Source organism: Theropithecus gelada, chromosome 6, assembly GCF_003255815.1.
Source record: "Theropithecus gelada isolate Dixy chromosome 6, Tgel_1.0, whole genome shotgun sequence".
NCBI classification, from domain to species: Eukaryota; Metazoa; Chordata; class Mammalia; order Primates; family Cercopithecidae; genus Theropithecus; species Theropithecus gelada.
This window is the reverse complement of record NC_037673.1, coordinates 76,281,318-76,299,909: the sequence shown is the minus strand read 5'-3', so window position 1 is coordinate 76,299,909 and position 18,592 is coordinate 76,281,318. Positions and strand designations below refer to the sequence as shown.

Sequence of the window (18,592 nt, the reverse complement as noted above, 5' to 3'; positions counted from 1 at the left end):
GGAGTGGAGTAAATACTTTCTAACTCATTCTATGAGGCCAGCATTACCTTAATACCAAAACCAGACAAAGACATTATAAGAAAACTACAAACCAGTATCTCATAAACATAGATGCAAAAATCCTCAATAAAATATCAGCAAAATGAATCCAATGTATAAAAAGAAAAACAGACCATAACCAGGTAGGACTCATCCCAAGTGTGAAAGACTCATTCAACATTTGAACACCAGTTAACGTCATCCATCACATCAACAGGCTAAAGAAGAAAAATCACATGATCATATCAATAGATGCACAGAAAGCATTTGACAAAATCTAACACCCATTCATGATTAAAAAAACTCTCAGTAAACTAGGAATAGAGGAGAACTTCCTCAATTTGATAAGGAATAGCCACAAACAACCTCTAGCTAACATCATACTTAATGGTGAGAAACTTAAAAAGCTTTCCCACTAAGATCAGAAACAACGCAAGGATATCCTTTCTTACTACTTTTTCAACACTGTACTGAAAGTCCTAGTTAGTGCAGTAAGACAAGAAAAAAAAAATAGATGGGGAAGAAAGAAGCGAAACTGTCTGTTTGTAGCTGACATGACTGCCTATGTAGGAAATTCAAAAGAATTGACAAACATACACACAGACTGGCATTAGTAAGTGATTATAGCAAGGTTGCAGGATACAAGGTTAATATACAAAAGTCAATTGCTTTCCTATGTAGTTTCTAAAATGATTAAAGTTTCTGAGTTACATCTTTTTGCAAATAAATTTTTTAAAGCAAAACAAAAAATTCCTTTAAAAAAACAAAATGTCTTAATTACCTATGTAATCTAAATAAATGTTTAAACAAAACCTGAGTCTCTCTTGGGTCTTCACTGCCAAAATAACAAAGAAAAGAAGGGAGGCTGGGCACGGTAACTCATGCCTATAATTCCAGAAGTTTGGGAAGCCAAGGCAGGTGGATCACTGGAGCCCAAGAGTTCAAGACTAGCTTGGGCAACATGGTGAAACTCCGTCTCTAAAAGAATACAAAAATTAGCTGGGTATGGTTGGTGTGTGTCTGTAGTCCCAGCTACTCGGGAGGCCGAAGTGGAAGGATCACCTGGGCCCAGATAGTTTGAGGCTGCAGTAACCCATGATCATGCCGCTGCACTGCAGCCTGAGTGACAGAGTGAACCCGTTTCAAAAAAAAAAAAAAAGGAGGAGGAGGAGAAAGAAGAGAAGGAGGAAGAACAACAACAATGGTTGTGCCAAAAAGGGCCATAGCTAGGTGCAACCTATTTGCTGCACAAACTGTGTTGGATGCAAACCTAAGGACAAGGCCATTAAGACGTTTGTCATTTGAAATATGGTAGAAGGTGCAGCTGTCAGGGACATTTCCAAATTGAGCGTTGTTGATGTCTCTGTGCTTCCCAAGGAGTGCGTGAAACTGTATTACTGCACAAGTTCTGCCACTCACAGCAAGGTAGTCAGGAATCATTCTCAAGAAGCCTAGGGGACCAAACAACTCCACTCCAATTTAGATCGGAGCATGCTGCCCCATGATCTCCATCAAAGCCCATGCATGGAGCTGAGTCTCTAAAGACTGAAAAAAAACTATCTTCTGGAAAAAAATCAAATGGAAATTAAGCTTTAAAAACAAAACTAAACCCCAAAATACCAAGGGCAACAAAAGGTTAAAGAAAAAGAAATTTTATTTTTGTGTTGCTTTTTTTTTTTTCTTCTGAGATGGAGTCTTGCTCTGTCACCCAGGTTGGAGTGCAGTGGCACGATCTCGGCTCACTGCAAGCAACGCCTCCCAGGTTCACGTCATTCTCCTGCCTCAGCCTCCCAAGTAGCTGGGACTACAGGCACCTGCCACCACGCCCAGCTATTTTTTGTGTGTTTTTAGTAGAGACGGGGTTTCACTCTGTTAGCCAGGATGGTCTCGATCTTCTGACCTTGTGATCCGCCCGCCTCGGCCTCCCAAAGTGCTGGGATTACAGGCGTGAGCCACCATGGCCGGCCTTGTGTTGCTTTTTGAAAAGAAATATTAAAAGTATGATTTTATTGGCTTAAATAGCCAATCTCTTCCTTAAATAGAAGAGAGAAAGAAATGAAAACAAGGGAAGACACAATGACAAAGGAGCAAGAAAATGGGGGGAAAAAACAGAAAAGAAAGACCAGAGAAGGGAAAGGCCTAAGGGCAGGTTCCATGAGGGAGAGATTTGAAAAGCAGAGACCAAAATGAACAAGATAGAGAAAGTAAACTAAAGGGGACAGTTAGACGGAAATGATAGGGATGGAAAGTTTGACACAAACAAAATTTCACACTGAAGCTTAGAAATGCACCCTGAAAAAAGGAGACATGCTTTGAAGGAATGATGTCACCAAATCATATAGAAACACAATGAGATGAGATCAAAGATCTCACAATGAGATCTTTCAGGATGTTGGTAAAATAAAAGGATTTCACAAAGTAGAAATGGCAGTATTTCCTTGTTTGTCCCTCGAGGAATTTGGCTGTAGATGGATGATACCTGTTCTTGATTTAGGGTTCAGCAAGGATAATAAGATACAATTCTGAGTGAAAATACTGCCAGGGAGGCCTTTTTCATACAACCAGATTTATGTTGAGTCAGCAAGAAAAAGGAACATGTATCAAAAAACTACAAATATTATTTAGGGTCAATCTGTCTGAATTCAGTGTGTAGCATTCTAGTGATCATTTGCAGGGCTGCGGTCAGTTATAAAAAAGAGAATTCTGAGTATTTGCAGACTGAGATCAGGAAAATAATGTGTATAATATGTATCATCCATGTACACAAGGGTATGCAGGGATTGCATAATGGTATTATGACTACAGCAGTAATAATATATATTTCAAAATAACTAAGAGAATAAATTTCAAATGTCTCACCACAAAAAATGATATCTAAATGAGGTGAAGAATATGTTACTTAATCACTCCACATTGTTTATATATTTCAAAACATCACACTGTACCCCATAAATATAGTACAATTATAACTTTCATTTAAAAATAATAATTTAAAAATTAATTTCTTTTTAAATACAGTTTACCGGATACTTACATCTCTGATGAAATACTCAAGTGTAGCATAGGCAATGGCAATTCCATCATGGGTGCTCGTCCCTCTTCCCAATTCATCCAAGATAACCAAGGACTGTGATGTTGCTTTTCTGATTATTTCTGCTGTGTCAGTCAGTTCTTCCATAAATGTACTCCGTCCTTTATATATATTGTCTGCAGCACCCATCCTACAAGCAAGAGGAAAACACCTTGATTTTCCTCTTAACTTTCTTATTAGGAAGCCAAACATTATTTTATGAACAATAAATATAAAAGATCACTAAGAATCTATATATTTTGAGCCAATAATAGCTCAAATTACATTAAACAAAAGAAAACATGTTGGATGTAAACAGTGTCTAACATCACACTGTACTTTGTAGGAATATTCTGGACAGAATTTGAGGTATTGCACAGAACTCCTAAAAAGTAGGGAAATGTTTGATCCTGCTTTTTTCTCACCAATAATTCCAAATCAAAGTTTTGGTATTCACAGGATAAAACAATGCTTCTCTGTGTTTCTGTGTTTAAAAATCCATGATACTGTACAAAGATCTTGTACAATTAAAGGATTTTTTCAGTGTTTTCTTAAGAAGATTCCATACTGATATTACAAATTAAAGTACTACATAAAAAGTAACTTATTTATATACAACTTTTTACTGGAACTAGAATTATAGATGTTTGATACCTTGCACAGCAGCTAATACAGCTTCCTGAAGTGGATTTATGAAACGGTTCCTACAGATGTCAAGAAATAGGCCCAAAAGATTTAAATTTCTTTTCTGTAAGACTTTTTAGAGCCTTTAGTATGGGACTACATATTGTGCATTTCTTTTTCTTTTTTTTTTTTTTTGAGACAGGGTTTCACTCCCATCACCCAGGCTGGAGTTCAGTGGCATGCTCGCGGCTCACTACAACCTCTGCCTCCTGGGCTCAAGTGATCCTACAGCCTCAGCCTCCCAAGTAACTGGGACTACAGGCGTGCGCCACCAAGCCTGGCTAATTTTTTTTCGTATTTTTAGTAGAGGTGGGGTTCACCATTTTGACTAGGCTGATCTTGTACTCCCAACCTCAAGTGATCTGCCTGCCTTGGCCTCCCTAAGTGCTGGGATTACAGGCATGAGCCACCGTGCCCAGCCAATGCATTTCTTAGAGAAGAATCTAGTACACAGCTTTTCTTTAACTGATTTAGCTATGGTCCCTGAAATGTCTTCCAGAGCACCTTGCAGCAATAATGTCTTCCAGAACACATTTGGGAAAACACCCATATAATGCAAAAGCAACTGAAAAAAACAAAAGGAATCATTAGGTAATACTCAGTGTCATGCAGTTAATTGCAAAACTTAGAATTCAGGTTTTTCACCCAGTAGCCAGCTCTGTGAATGCTGGTAACCACTTTCTCAGCAAAATCCCTTCATTGATTTAGTTTTGCTACAATAGTTCACAAAATAGGACACATACTTCACATCTGACCTACAGCACCATAATGTACTTTTCATTTCTTGAGAAATCCATGGTCAAACTGTACCTTAACCAGCTGTGTGGCTGAAGCCCTATAAGGACAAGGAAGATGGAATGTGATGTCCAGACATGGGCAGAGCCTTAGAACTGTTCCAGTAACCAGCAGCATTGAGAAATTGTATAATTTCTGAAATGCTGCCACCTTAGGAACATTCTGGCTACTTTTTCAAAGTTCAAATACTGGTATTTACCTCAATTTTCAATGTTTACTTTACCAATATTTCCTTTTCCCCTAACACAAAACAAGATGATGAAATTTTCATATCTCTGAAACCACTTAGAATGCTTCAGAATCACAACGGTTCACCCTGTCTACCACTGTTGCCTTTATTCTGGCAGGTTGTGAGCTGACAAAAAGAAATCTTTGGCTGATAACAGAACATTCTGATGAGGGAAATATTTTGGGGGGTCATTAATTTTTAGAAATCAGGATTTTTAGAAATACACTAGCACTGGATACAGTTTTTTGTTTGTTTGTTTGAGACAGGATCTTGGTCTGTCACCCAGGCTGGAGGGCAGTGGTATGACAACAGCTCACTGAAGACTTGACCTCCCAGGCTCAAGCGAGTGCCCACCTCAGACTCCTGAATATCTGGGACCACCGGCGCATGCCACAACACTCAGCTAATTTTTAAATTTTTTGTAGAGTCAAGGTCTCACTATATTGTCTGGGCTGGTCTTAAACTCCTGGATTAAAATGATCCTCCCACCTCAGCCTCCCAAAGTGCTGAGATTACAGGCATAAGCCATCATGCCTGGGTGTTGTATACAGTTTTAATACAGTAGATTAAGTATTACACTTAAGTGCTTTCTAAAACAGTAAAGTAACAGAGTGGTCTTGTTAGAAACATCAAGAATTGTAAGATGTGCCTGGGCAGGCACATAAGATTTCTAGGCAGATACACACACATATTATATAAAACGTTTAGTATATGACAAAGGTGAGATTTCAAATTAATGGGGAAAGGATGAACTACCAGTCAAGGAAAAAGATGCTAGCTAATTAGTTATTTCTGAAAAAACAAAGATGTGTCCCTATATAAGCCATATTCCAAAATAAATGTACATGGATTGAAAAGTTTAATGCAAAACTAGAAATCATAAACATACCAAGCTACATAGATGAAATTTAATCTCTGGACAGGTGAGTGGGTGGTTTTACATATACAGCATCAAAACACATATTTAGTAAAAGACACATAAAAAAGTTAAAGGCAAACCACAAACTGAGAAAAAACTTACAGCAATTATAACAAACACTTAACATTCCCAAAATAAAGTCTGACAAAGCAGAACAAAATGGTGAACAGAAAAACAGGCAAAGGACATAAAGAGTCAATTCACAAAAGAAACAAACTTATGAAAATGCCCAAATATGTAAATTCAACAGGAAAATATTCATGTTCAATATATATATAGTAATATGTATATTGCTAAGTTAGCAGAGATTAAAAAGAACGTTATTATCTGCCATTATCAAGAGTGTTGGGGGGAAAGGGTATTTTTATGTGAGACTGAGACTTGTTACAATCTTCAAAAGACAATTTAGCAATGTCTATTAGAAGTCTTTCATGACCTATAAATTTCACTCTAGGAATTAACATTATGAAAACTATCAGAGATACATGAAGAAATACATGTACAAATCTGTTCTTGATGTTATTTAATGAAAAGTTGGAAAAAATCAAATATCCAATAATAAGAGAAAGAATAAACAGTACTATGATGAAAAACTATGCAACCAATAAAACTAGTATGTTAGAATTTTTGGCATTGGAAAATGGTTATATTAATAACATAGTGAATGTTACAAATCAGGTCACCAGAAATTTTTTAACTTCAGTGGAGGGGTCTACTAGGAAAAGAGACCTATTGAGCTACTGGAAATTCATCCTTGCTATTATAATAACTCAAGTAATGTTCCAGGCAGATATATGAGTAGCATCCACATTAAATAAAAATTTGAGGACACATGAGGAAAAATGACAGTATGAAAGAGAAGACTGAGAAAACCAACAGAACAAGTAACACAGAGGAAGTGGATAAAAATACAATTCACTGGTGATATGATTTGGTTCTGTGTCCCCAGCCAAATCTTGTCTTGTAGCTCCCATAATTCCTACATGTTGTGGGAGGGATGTGGTGGGAGATGACTGAATTATGGGGGCGGGTCTTTCCTGTGCTGTTCTCATGATAGTGAATGGGTCTCATGAAATCTGATGGTTTTAAAAACGCGAGTTTCCCTGCACAATCTCTCTCTTTGCCTGCTACCATCCACATAAGATGTGACTTGCTCCTCCTTGCCTTCTGCCATGATTGTTGAGGCCTCCCTAGCCACGTGGAGCTGTAAGTCCAGTAAACCTCTTTCTTTTGTAAATTGCCCAGTCTTGGGTATGTCATTATCAGCAGTGTGAAAATGGACTAATACAGTAAATTGGTACCAGGAGTGGGGTGTTGCTGGAAAGATACTTGAAAAAGTGGAAGCAACTTTGGAACTGGGAAATAGGCAGAGGTTGGAACAGTTTGGAGGGCTCAGAAGAAAGGAAAATGTGAGAAAGTCTGGAACTTCCTAGAGACAGGTTGAATGACTTTGACAAAAATGCTGATAGTGATATGAACAGTAAGGTCCAGGCTGAGGTGGTCTCAGATGGAAATGAGGAACTTGTTGGGAACTTGAGAAAAGGTGACTCTTGCTTTGCTTTAGCAAAGAAACTGGCAGCATTGCGCCCCACCCTAGAGATTTGTGGAACTTTGAACTTGAGAGAGATGATTTAGGCAGAGGATGATCTGGCAGAAGAAATTTCTAAGCAGAAAAGAATTCAAGAGGTGACTTGGGTGCTGTTAAAGGCATTCAGTTTTATAAGGGAAACAGAGCATAAATGTTTGGAAAATTTTAGCCTGACATTGTGATAGAAAAGAAAATCCCATTTTCTGAGGAGAAATTCAAGCCAGCTGCAGAAATTTGCATAAAAAAACAAGGAGCTGAATGTTAATCCCCAAGACAATGGGGAAAATGTCTCCAGGAATGTCAGAGGTCTTCATGGCAGCCCCTCCCATCACACCCTGGGAGGCCAAGGAGGAAAAAGTGGTTTCATGGGCAGGGCCTGTGGCCCCTCGCTATGTGCAGCCTAGGGACTTGGTGCTCTGCATCCCCAGCAGCTCTAGTCATGGCTAAAAGGGGACAAGGTAAAGCTCAGGTTGTGGCTTCAGAGGGTGCAAGCCCCAAGCCTTGGCAGCTTCCATGTGGTATTGAGCCTGCAGGTACACAGAAGTCAAGAAAAAGGTTTGGGAACCTCTACTTAGATTTCAGAGATACATAGAAATGCCTGGATGTCCAGGCAGAAGTTTGCTACAGGGTAGAGCTCTCATGGAGAACCTCTGCAAGGGCAGTACAGAAGGGAAATGTGGGGTCAAAGCCCCCACACAGAGTCCATACTGGGGCACCACCTAGTGGAGCTGTGAGAAGAGGGCCATAGTCCTCCAGACCCCAGAATGGTACATCTACCTAGAGCTTGCACCATATGCCTGGAAATGCTGCAGACACTCAATGTCAGCCTGTGAAAGCAGCCGGGAGGTAGGCTGTACCATGCAAAGCACAGGGGAGGAGTTGCCCAAGATCATGGGAAGCAACCTCTTGCATCAGTGTAACCTGGATGTGAGATACAGAGTCAAAAGATACCATTCTGGAGCTTTAAGATTTGACTGCTCCGCTGGACTTTGGACTTGCATAGGGCCTGTAGCCCTTTTGCTTTGGCCAATTTCTTCCATTTGGAATGGCTGTATTTACCCAATGCCTGTACCCCTACTGTATTTAGGAAGTAACTAACTTGCTTTTTTTTTTTTTTTTGAGATGGAGTCTTGCTTTGTCGCCCAGGCTGCAGTGCAGTGGCATCATCTCGGCTTATTGCAAGTTCCGCCTCCCAGGTTCACACCATTCTCCTGCCTCAGCCTCCCGAGTAGCTGGGACTACAGGTGCCCACCACCACGCCCGGATAATTTTTTGCATTTTTAGTAGAGACGGGGTTTCACCATGTTAGCCAGGATGGTCTCAATCTCCTGACCTCATGATCCGCCCACCTCGGCCTCCCAAAGTGCTGGGGTTACAGGCATGAAAACCACGCCCAGCCCTAACTTGCTTTTGATTTTCCAGGCTCATAGGCAGAAGGGACTTGCCTTGTCTTGGATGAGACTTTGGACTGTGGAATTTTGAGTTAATGCTGAAATGAGTTAAGACCGTGGGGGACTGCGTGAAGGCATGATTGGTTCTGAATGTGAAGATATGAGATTTAGGAGGGGCCAGGGGTGGAATAATATGGTTTGGCTCTGTGTCCCCACACAAATCTCATCTTGTAGATCCCATAATTCCCATGTGCTGTGGGAGGGACCCAGTGGGAAATGACTGAATTATGGGGGCAGGTCTTTCCTGTGCTATTCTCATGACAGTGAATGGGTCTCATGAGATCTGATAATTTTAAAAATGAGAGTTTCCCTGTACAACATCTTTACCTGCTGCCATCCACATAAGATGTGACTTGCTCTCCCTTGCCTTCTGCCATGATTGTGAGGCCTCCCCAGCCATGTGGAACTGTAAGTTCAATAAACTTCTTTCTTTTGTAAATTGCCCAGTCTCGGGTATGTCTTTATCAGCAGTGTGAAAATGGACTAATACAACTGGAAAGAATTAAAACAAGCAAAATTTCGATTTGGTATCCTCAGGGAGATTACGAATATTACAGACTTAAAACAAGAACAGTCTATGAAGAAATAAACAACTGGAGAACAAGAAATCTTGAAAATTAAAAATATGATCACTGAAAAAATTTACTGTATGGGTAAAATTAAAATTACATGCTGTACAGGACCAAGCTTTTATTTTATTATTGTTTATTTGAGAAAGGTCCTAACTCTGTTGCCCAGGCTGCAGTACAGTGGCATGAACACAGCTCAGTGCAGCCTCAACCTTCCTGTGCTCAGATGATCCTCCCACCTCAGCCTCCTGGGAAGCTGGGACTACAGGCATACCTGGCTAATTTTTTATCTTTTGTATCTTTAGTAGAGATGGAATTCCACCATGTTGCCCACGCTGGTCTCAACACCTGTGCTCAAGTGATCCACAGGCCTCAGCCTCTTAAAACACTTGGATTACAGACGTGAGCCACTGTGCCTTGCCCTAGACCAAGTTTTTAAACTGGGAAGATAAATTCAAAGAAATCTGAGAACAGTAAAGAGAAAGAGAAAGACCAAGAAATGTAAAGTACACACAAACAGATTTAAAACATGGAGGCCATGTCCTGACAGTTGAAAGCTGCTCAAATAGAAAGTGCAAAAGATACAAACAACAAAGATAATGAAACGAAATAACTTAAGAAAATGCCCCGATGCTGAAATAAGACATGCATCTTCATATGGGAAGGTTTCGCAAAATGCTGAGTAAGATTGGTAAGAAAAGATTTACAGCTAAACATTCTGCTGAAAATTGTACAGTAAGGATTTTTTTAAATTCTAAATACCTCAGAGAAAGAAAAAACTCATCAAGCAAGGAATGAGAATCAGACTCTTACTGACTTTTTATATACATTGAATGAAATACTGGAAGATAATGGGAGCAATTTCTTTAAATTTAAAATCTGGATATTTATATTCATCTAAACTTTCAAAGCAAATATGAAGATAAAGCTTGAGACTTTCTAAAACTAAAAAAATTGAGACTTTGTAAACTAAAAAAATTTGCCACTATGAGCCCTACATGAAAAAAGTACTGAGAGACAGACTCAAAAAAAAAAAAAAAATTTGGCCGGGTGTGGTGGCTCACACCTATAATCTCAGCACTTTGGGAGGCTGAAGCAGGCAGATCACTTGAGGTCAGGAGTTCGAGACCAGCCTGGCCAACATGGCAAAACCCCTTACCTACTAAAAAATTACGCAAGGATAGTTGTGCATGACTGTAATCCCAGCTACTCAGGAGGCTGAGGCAGGAGAATCACTTGAGACCACAAGGTAGAGGTTGCAATGAGCTGAGATTGCACCACTGCACTCCAACTTGGGCAACAGAGCGAGAATCTGTCTCAGAAAAAAAAAAACCCCAAAATTGAGGGTCACTTCCAAGATGCCTAAATAGGAACAGCTCCAGTCTGCAGCTCCCACCGAGATGGACACAGAAGATGAGTGATTTCTGCATTTCCAACTGAGGTACCTGGTTCATCTCACTGGGACTGGTTGGACAGTGGGTACAGCCCATGGAGGGTGAGATGAAGCAGGGTGGGGTGTTGCCTCATCTGGAATGCGCAAGGGGACAGGGGATTTCCTTTTCCTTGTCAAGGGAAGCCATGACAGACTGTACCCGGAGAAACGGTACACTACTAACCAAATACCACGTTTTTCCTATGGTCTTAGCCACTGGCAGACCAGGAGATACCCTCCTGTGCCTGGCTTGGCAGGTCTCATGCCCACAGAGCCTTGCTCACTGCTAGCGCAACAGTCTGAGATCAACCTGTGATGCTGCAGCTTGATGGGGGGAGGGGCATCCTCCATTGCTGATGCTTGAGTAGCTAACAATGTAAACAAAGTGGCCTGTAAGCATGAATTGGGCAGAACCCACCGCAGTTCAGCAAGGCCTACTGCCTCTCTAGATTCCACCTCTGGCGGCAGGGCACAGCAGAACAAAAAGCAGCAGACAACATCTGCAGACTTAAACATCCCTTTCTGACAGCTCTGAAGAGAGCAGCGGTTCTCTCAGCACAGTGTTCGAGCTCGGAGAACAGACAGACTGCCTCCTCAAGTGCGTCCCAAACCCCTATAAAGCCTCACTGGGAGACAACTCGCAGAAGGGGCCAACAGACACCTCAAACAGGTGGGTGCCCCTCTGGGACGAAACTTCCAGAAAAAGGATCAGACAGCAATTATTTGCTGTTCTGCAGCCTCCGCTGGTGATACCCAGGCAAGCAGGGTCTGGAGTGAACCTCCAGCAAAGCCCAACAGACCTGTAGTTGAGGAGCCTGTTAAAAGGAAAACTAACAAACAGAAAGGAATAGCATCAGTATCAACAAAAAGGACATCCACACCAAAACCCCATCTGTAGGTCACCAACATCAAAGATCAAAGGTAGATAAAACCACAAAGATAGGCAGAAACCACAGCAGAAAAGTGGAAAATTCCAAAAACCAAAGCGCCTCTTCCCCTCCAAAGGATTGCAGCTTCTTGCCAGCAAGGGAACAAAACTGGGCAGAGAATGAGTTTGACGAGTTGACAGAAGTAGGCTTCAGAAGGTCAGTAATAAGAAACTTCTCCGAGCCAAAGGAGCATGTTCCAACCCATTGCAAGGAAGCTTAAAATCGTGAGAAAAGGTGAGAGGAATGACTAACTAGAATAAACAGTGTAGAGAATACCTTAAATGACCTGATGGAGCTGAAAACCACGGTACGAGAACTTCATGATGCCTGCACAAGCTTCAGTAGCCGATTTGATCAAGTGGAAAAAGGATATCAGTGATTGAAGATCAAATTAATGAAATAAAGCAAGACGACAAGATTAGAGAAAAAAGAGTGAAAAGAAATGAACAATGCCTTCAAGAAATATGGGACTATGTGAAAAGACCAAATATAAATTTGACTGGTGTACCAGAAAGCAATGGGGAGAATGGAACTAAGTTAGAAAACACTCCTCGGGATATTATCCAGGAGAACTTCCCTAGCCTAGCAAAGCAGGCCAACATTCAAATTCAGGAAATACAAAAAACGCCACAAAGATGCTCCTCGAGAAGAGCAACTCCAAGACACATAATTGTCAGGTTCACCAAGGTTGAAATGAAGGAAAAAATATTAAGGGCAGTCAGAGAGAAAGGCTGGGTTACCCACAAAGAGAATCCCATCAGACTAAAAGTGGATCTCTCGGCAGAAACCCTACACGCCAAAAGAGAGTGGGGGCCAATATTCAACATTATTAAAGAAAAGTATTTTCAACCAAGAATCTCATATCCAGCCAAACTAAGTTTCATATGTGAGGGAGAAATAAAATCCTTTACAGACAAGCAAATGCTGAAAGATTCTGTCACCACCAGGTCTGCCTTACAAGAGCTCCTGAAGGAAGCACTAAACGTGGAAAGGAAAAACCGGTATCAGCCACTGCAAAAACATGCCACATTGTAAAGACAATTGATGCTATGAAGAAACTGCATCAATTAACGGGCAAAATAACCAGCTAACAGCAAAATGAAAGGATCAAATTCACACATAACAATATTAACCTTAAATGTAAATGGGTTAAATGCCCCAATTAAAACACACAGACGGGCAAACTGGATAAAGAGTCAAGACCCACTGGTGTGCTGTACTCAGGAGACCCATCTCATGTGCAGAGACACACACAGGCTCAAAATAAAGGGATGGAGGAAGATCTACCTAGCAAATGGAAAACAAAAAAAAACAGGGGTTGCAATCTTAGTCTCTGATAAAGCAGACTTTAAACCAACAAAGATCAGAAGAGACAAAGAAGGCCACTACATAATGGTAAAGGGATCAATTCAAAAAGAAGAGCTAACTATCCTAAATATATATACACCCAATACAGGTGCACCCAGATTCATAAAGCAAGTCCTTAGAAACCTACAAAGAGACTTAGACTCCCATACAGTAATAATGGGAGACTTTAACACCCCACTGTCAAGATTAGACAGATCAATGAGACAGAAGGTTAACAAGGATATCCAGGACTTGAACTCAGCTCTGGACCAAGCAGACCTAATAGGCATCTACAGAACTCTACACCCCACATCGACAGAATATACATTCTTCTCAGCACCACATGGAACTTATTCTAAAATTGACCACATAATTGGAAGTAAAACACTCCTCAGCAAATGTAAAAGAACAGAAATCACAACAAACTGTCTCTCAGACCACAGCGCAAACAAATTAGAACTCAGGATTAAGAAACTCACTCAAAACTGCACAACTACATGGAAACTGATCAACCTGATACTGAATGACTACTGGATAAATAATGAAATGAAGGCAGAAATAAAAGTGTTCTTTGAAACAAATGAGAACAAAGACACAACATACCAGAATCTCTGGGACACATTTAAAGCAGTGTGTAGAGGGAAATTTATAGCCCTAAATGCCCAGAAGAGAAAGCAGAAAAGATCTAAAATTGACACCTTAACATCACAATTAAAAGAACTAGAGAAGCAAGAGCAAACACATTCAAAAGCTAGCAGAAGGCAAGAAATAACTAAGATCAGAGCAGAACTGAAGGAGATAGAGACACAAAAAATGCTTCAAAAAATCAATGAATCCGGGACCTGGTTTTTTGAAAAGATCAACAAAATAGGTAGACCACTAGCAAGACTAACAAAGCAGAAAAGAGAGAAGAATCAAATAGATGCAATAAAAAATTACAAAGGGGACATTACCACCGATCCCACAGAAATACAAACTACCATCAGAGAATGCTATGAACACCTCTATGCAAATAAACTGGAAAATCTAGAAGAAATGGATAAATTCCTGGACACATACTCCCCGCCAAGACTAAACCAGGAAGAAGTTGAATCTCTCAATAGACCAATAACAGGTTCTGAAATTGAGGCAATAATTAATATCCTAGCAACCAAAAAAAGTCCAGGACCAGATGGATTCACAGCTGAATTCTACCAGAGGTACAAAGAGGAGCTGGTACCATTCCTTCTGACACTATTCCAATCAATAGAAAAAGAGGGAATCCTCCCTAACTCATTTTATGAGGCCAGCATCATCCTGATACCAAAACCTGGCAGAGACACAACGAAAAAAAGAGAATTTTAGGCCAATATCCCTGATGAACATCGATGCAAAAATCCTCAATAAAATACTGGCAAACCGAATCCAGTGGCATATCAAAAAGCTCATCCACCACAATCAAGTCGGCTTCATCTATGGTATGCAAGGCTGGTTCAACATACATAAACCAATAAACGTAATCCATCATATAAACAGAACCAAAGACAAAAACCACATGATTATCTCAATAGATGCAGAAAAGGCCTTTGACAAAATTCAACAGCCCTTCATGCTAAAAACTCTCAATAAACTAGGTATCAATGGAACATATCTCAAAATAATAAGAGCTATGTATGACAAACCCACAGCCAATATCACACCAAATGGGCAAAAACTGGAAGCATTCCCTCTGAAAACCCACACAAGACAAGGATGTCCTCTCTCACCACTCCTATTCAACATAGCATTGAAGTTTTGGCTAGGGCAATCCGGCAAGAGAAGGAAATAAAGGGTATTTAATTAGGAAAAGAGGAAGTCATATTGTCTCTGTTTGCAGATGACATGATTGTATATTTAGAAAACCCTATCATGTCAGTCCAAAATCTCCTTAAGCTGATAAGCAACTTCAGCAAAGTCTCAGGATAGAAAATCAACATGCAAAAATCACAAGCATTCCTATACACCAATAGTAGACAAATAGAGAGCCAAATCATGAGTGTACTCCCATTCACAATTATTACAAGGAGAATAAAATACCTAGGAATACAACTTACAAAGGATGTGAAGGACCTCTTCAAGGAGAACAACAAATCACTGCTCAACAAAATAAAAGAGGACACAAACAAATGGAAGAATATTCCATGCTCATGGATAGGAAGAATCAATATCATGAAAATGGCCATACTGTCCAAGGTAATTTATAGATTCAATGCTATACCCCACATCAAGCTTACCACTGACTTTCTTCACAGAATTGGAAAAAACTACTTTAAACTTCATATGGAACTAAAAAAGAGCCCGCATAGCCAAGACAATCCTAAGCAAAAAGAACAAAGCTGGAGGCATCATGCTACCTGACTTCAGACTATACTATGAGGCTACAGTAACCAAAACAGCATGGTACTCATACCAAAACAGATATATAGACCAATGGAACAGAACAGAGGCCTCACAAATAACATCACACAACTACAACCATCTGACCTTTGACAAACCTGACAAAAACAAGAAATGGGGAAAGGATTCCTTATTTAATAAATGGTGCTGAGAAAACTGGCTAGCCATATGTAGAAAGCTGAAACTGGATCCCTTCCTTAAACCATATACAAAAATTAACTCAAGATAGATTTTTTTTTTTTTTTTTTTTTTTGAGACAGAGTCTCGCTTAGTCGCCCAGGCTGGAGTGCAGTGGCGCGATCTCGGCTCACTGCAAGCTCCGCCTCCTGGGTTCACGCCATTCGCCTGCCTCAGCCTCCCGAGTAGCTGGGACTACAGGCGCCCGCCGCCTCGCCCGGCTAATTTTTTGCATTTTCAGTAGAGACGGGGTTTCACCGTGTTAGCCAGGATGGTCTCGATCTCCTGACCTCGTGATCCGCCCGCCTCAGCCTCCCAAAGTGCTGGGATTACAGGCGTGAGCCACCGCGCCCGGCCCAAGATAGATTAAAGACTTAAATGTAAGACCTAACACCATAAAAACACTAGAAGAAAACCTAGGCAATACCATTCAGGACACAGGCATGGGGAAAGACTTCATGACTGAAATACTAGAAGCAATGGCAACAAAAGCCAAAATAGACAAATGGGATCTAATTAAACTAAAAAGTTTCTGCACAGCAAAAGAAACTATCATCACAGTGAACAAGCAACCTACAGAATGGAAGAAAATTTTTGCAATCTATCCATCTGACAAAGGGCTAATATCCAGAATCTACAAATAACTTAAACAAATTTAAAAGAAAAAAACAACCCCATCAAAAAGTGGGCAAAGGGGCCATGCGTGGTGGCTCATGCCTGTAATCCCAGCACTTTGGGAGGCCAAGGCGGGTGGATCACGAAGTCAAGAGATTGAGACCATCCTGGTTAACAAGGTGAAATCCCATCTTAAAAAAAAAAAAAAGAAAGAAAAGAAAAAATGGGCAAAGGATATGAACAGACACTTCTCAAAAGAAGGTATTTATGCAGCCAAGAGACATATGAAAAAATGCTCATCATCACTGGTCATCAGAGAAATGCAAATCAAAACCACAATGAGATACCACCTCATGCCAGTTAGAACGGTGATCATTAAAAAGACAGGAAACAACAGATGCTGGAGAAGATGTGAAGAAATAGGAATGCTTTTACACTGCTGGTGGGAGTGTAAATTAGTTCAACCATTGTGGAAGACAGCATGGCGATTCCTCAAGGATTTAGAACTAGAAATACCAGTTGACCCAGCAATCCCATTACTGGGTATATACCCAAAGGATTATAAATCATGCTAGTATAAAGACACATGCACACGTAAGTTTACTGCAGCACTATTCACAACAGAAAAGGCTTGGAACCAACCCAAATGTCCTTCAATGATAGACTGGCTTAAGAAAATGTGGCACATATACACCATGGCATACTATGCAGCCATAAAAAAGGATGAGTTCATGTCCTTTGCAGGGACACGGATGAAGCTTGAAACCATCATTTTAAGCAAACTATCACAAGGACAGAAAACCAAACACTGCATCTTCTTACTCACAGGTGGGTGTTGAACAATGAAAACATGAGGACACAGGGTGGGGAACATCACACACCAGGGCCTGTCAGGGGGTAGGGGGCGTGGGAGGGATAGTATTAGGTGAAATACTTAATGTAAATGACAAGGTGATAGGTGCAGCAAACCAACATGTCACATGTATACCTATGTAACAAACTTGCACGTTGTACACTTGTACCCTAGAACTTAAAGTATAATAAAAACAACAACAACAAACCCCAAAAATTAGCTGGGTATGGTGGCAAGTGCTTATAATCCCAGCTACTTGGGAGGCTGAGGCACCAGAATTGCTTGAACCTGGGAGGGGGAGGTTGCAGCCGAGGTTACGCCACTGCACTCCGGCCTGGGCAGCAGAGCAAAGAAAAAGAAAAAGAATATTCAAGGAAGATAATAACATGAGATACAAGGAAGAGCAGTAGTTGAAATGGAAGAAGTGAAAAAAGCTGGAGAGAAATGAAGAGTTTTAGACACGGATGCCTAGAAGATTCCCCTCTGATCAACAAAGTTTAGTATCTTAGAATGACATACATATTATTTAGTTCTAAAGCGAATATACATGTAACATGTGATCACAATAATGCATTCCATTTTTAAACTAGCCTATGAAAAAGCACAAGAGATACTACACCAGTAATAATAAATGTCAGAGACCTTTTCAAGGAAAAAAAAAAGTTTTAGAAACTGGAAGCTGAGAAGAAGAAAGGCTCAATCTTGAACTGATAAAAAATTTCTTCATATTTTATAGCAAAAGGTCAACAGATACTGTCTAAAGCTAACAAATCTAAAACCAGAGTTAAAATATTTTATATGAATATAATGTTAACTACCAGAACAAAATCAGGGACCACTCAGTGGTTGCCTCTAGTGAGTAGGGCTGGGGAGGACAGTCAGGATTGGGAGGAAATGGGAATCCTCTTAGTTTTCAGTTTTGTGCCCTCTGATTTGCTCTAGTTTCCTCCTACTATGATAGGCACTGTTTCTGTAATTATAATTGTTGAAAGTATTTTATTATGTCACTTTTATTAAAACCTACATGTGCAAAATATATATAGAGAAGGCTGTCAACATGTTTAGAGTAGTTATCTGTGGGTAGGAGGATTACGGTCATGTGGTGACCCTTTCTCATCCCCCAAGCACCTAGCAAACATCTGACACAAAGATGGAGATTGATAAATGGACATTAAATGAAAGCAACATAACCAAGCCTTCTTTCCCAAATCCAGTGAATTAAAATATACAGGAAATACTGTTCTAGGATGGCTATAAAATTCTATGCTGCTTATTTTCATTACTATCATTGGGATACCCTTAAGAATCAGTTAAAAAAATATAGAGCACGCCCAGATATACAGTGTGAAGACACATACACATGTAAGTAGCAAATTTAGTTTAATTTTGCTGGCTTGTTTGTTTTTTGAGACAGAGTCTTGCTCTGTTGCCAGGTTGGAGTTCAGTGGCATGATTTCAGCTCACTGCAACCTTCACCTCC

The 18,592-nt window shown here is 40.2% G+C and overlaps 1 protein-coding gene across 1 annotated transcript in view; it reads right to left on the bottom strand.

The window, feature by feature from the left end:
• MSH3 (mutS homolog 3) overlaps window positions 1-18,592 on the bottom strand; it is a 215,084-nt gene that overhangs the window by 20,321 nt on the left and 176,171 nt on the right. The window contains exon 21 of the mRNA XM_025388025.1: window positions 3,074-3,260. Within this exon, the coding sequence (XP_025243810.1) occupies window positions 3,074-3,260 (187 nt within the window). The remainder of the gene's footprint in view (window positions 1-3,073; window positions 3,261-18,592) is intronic.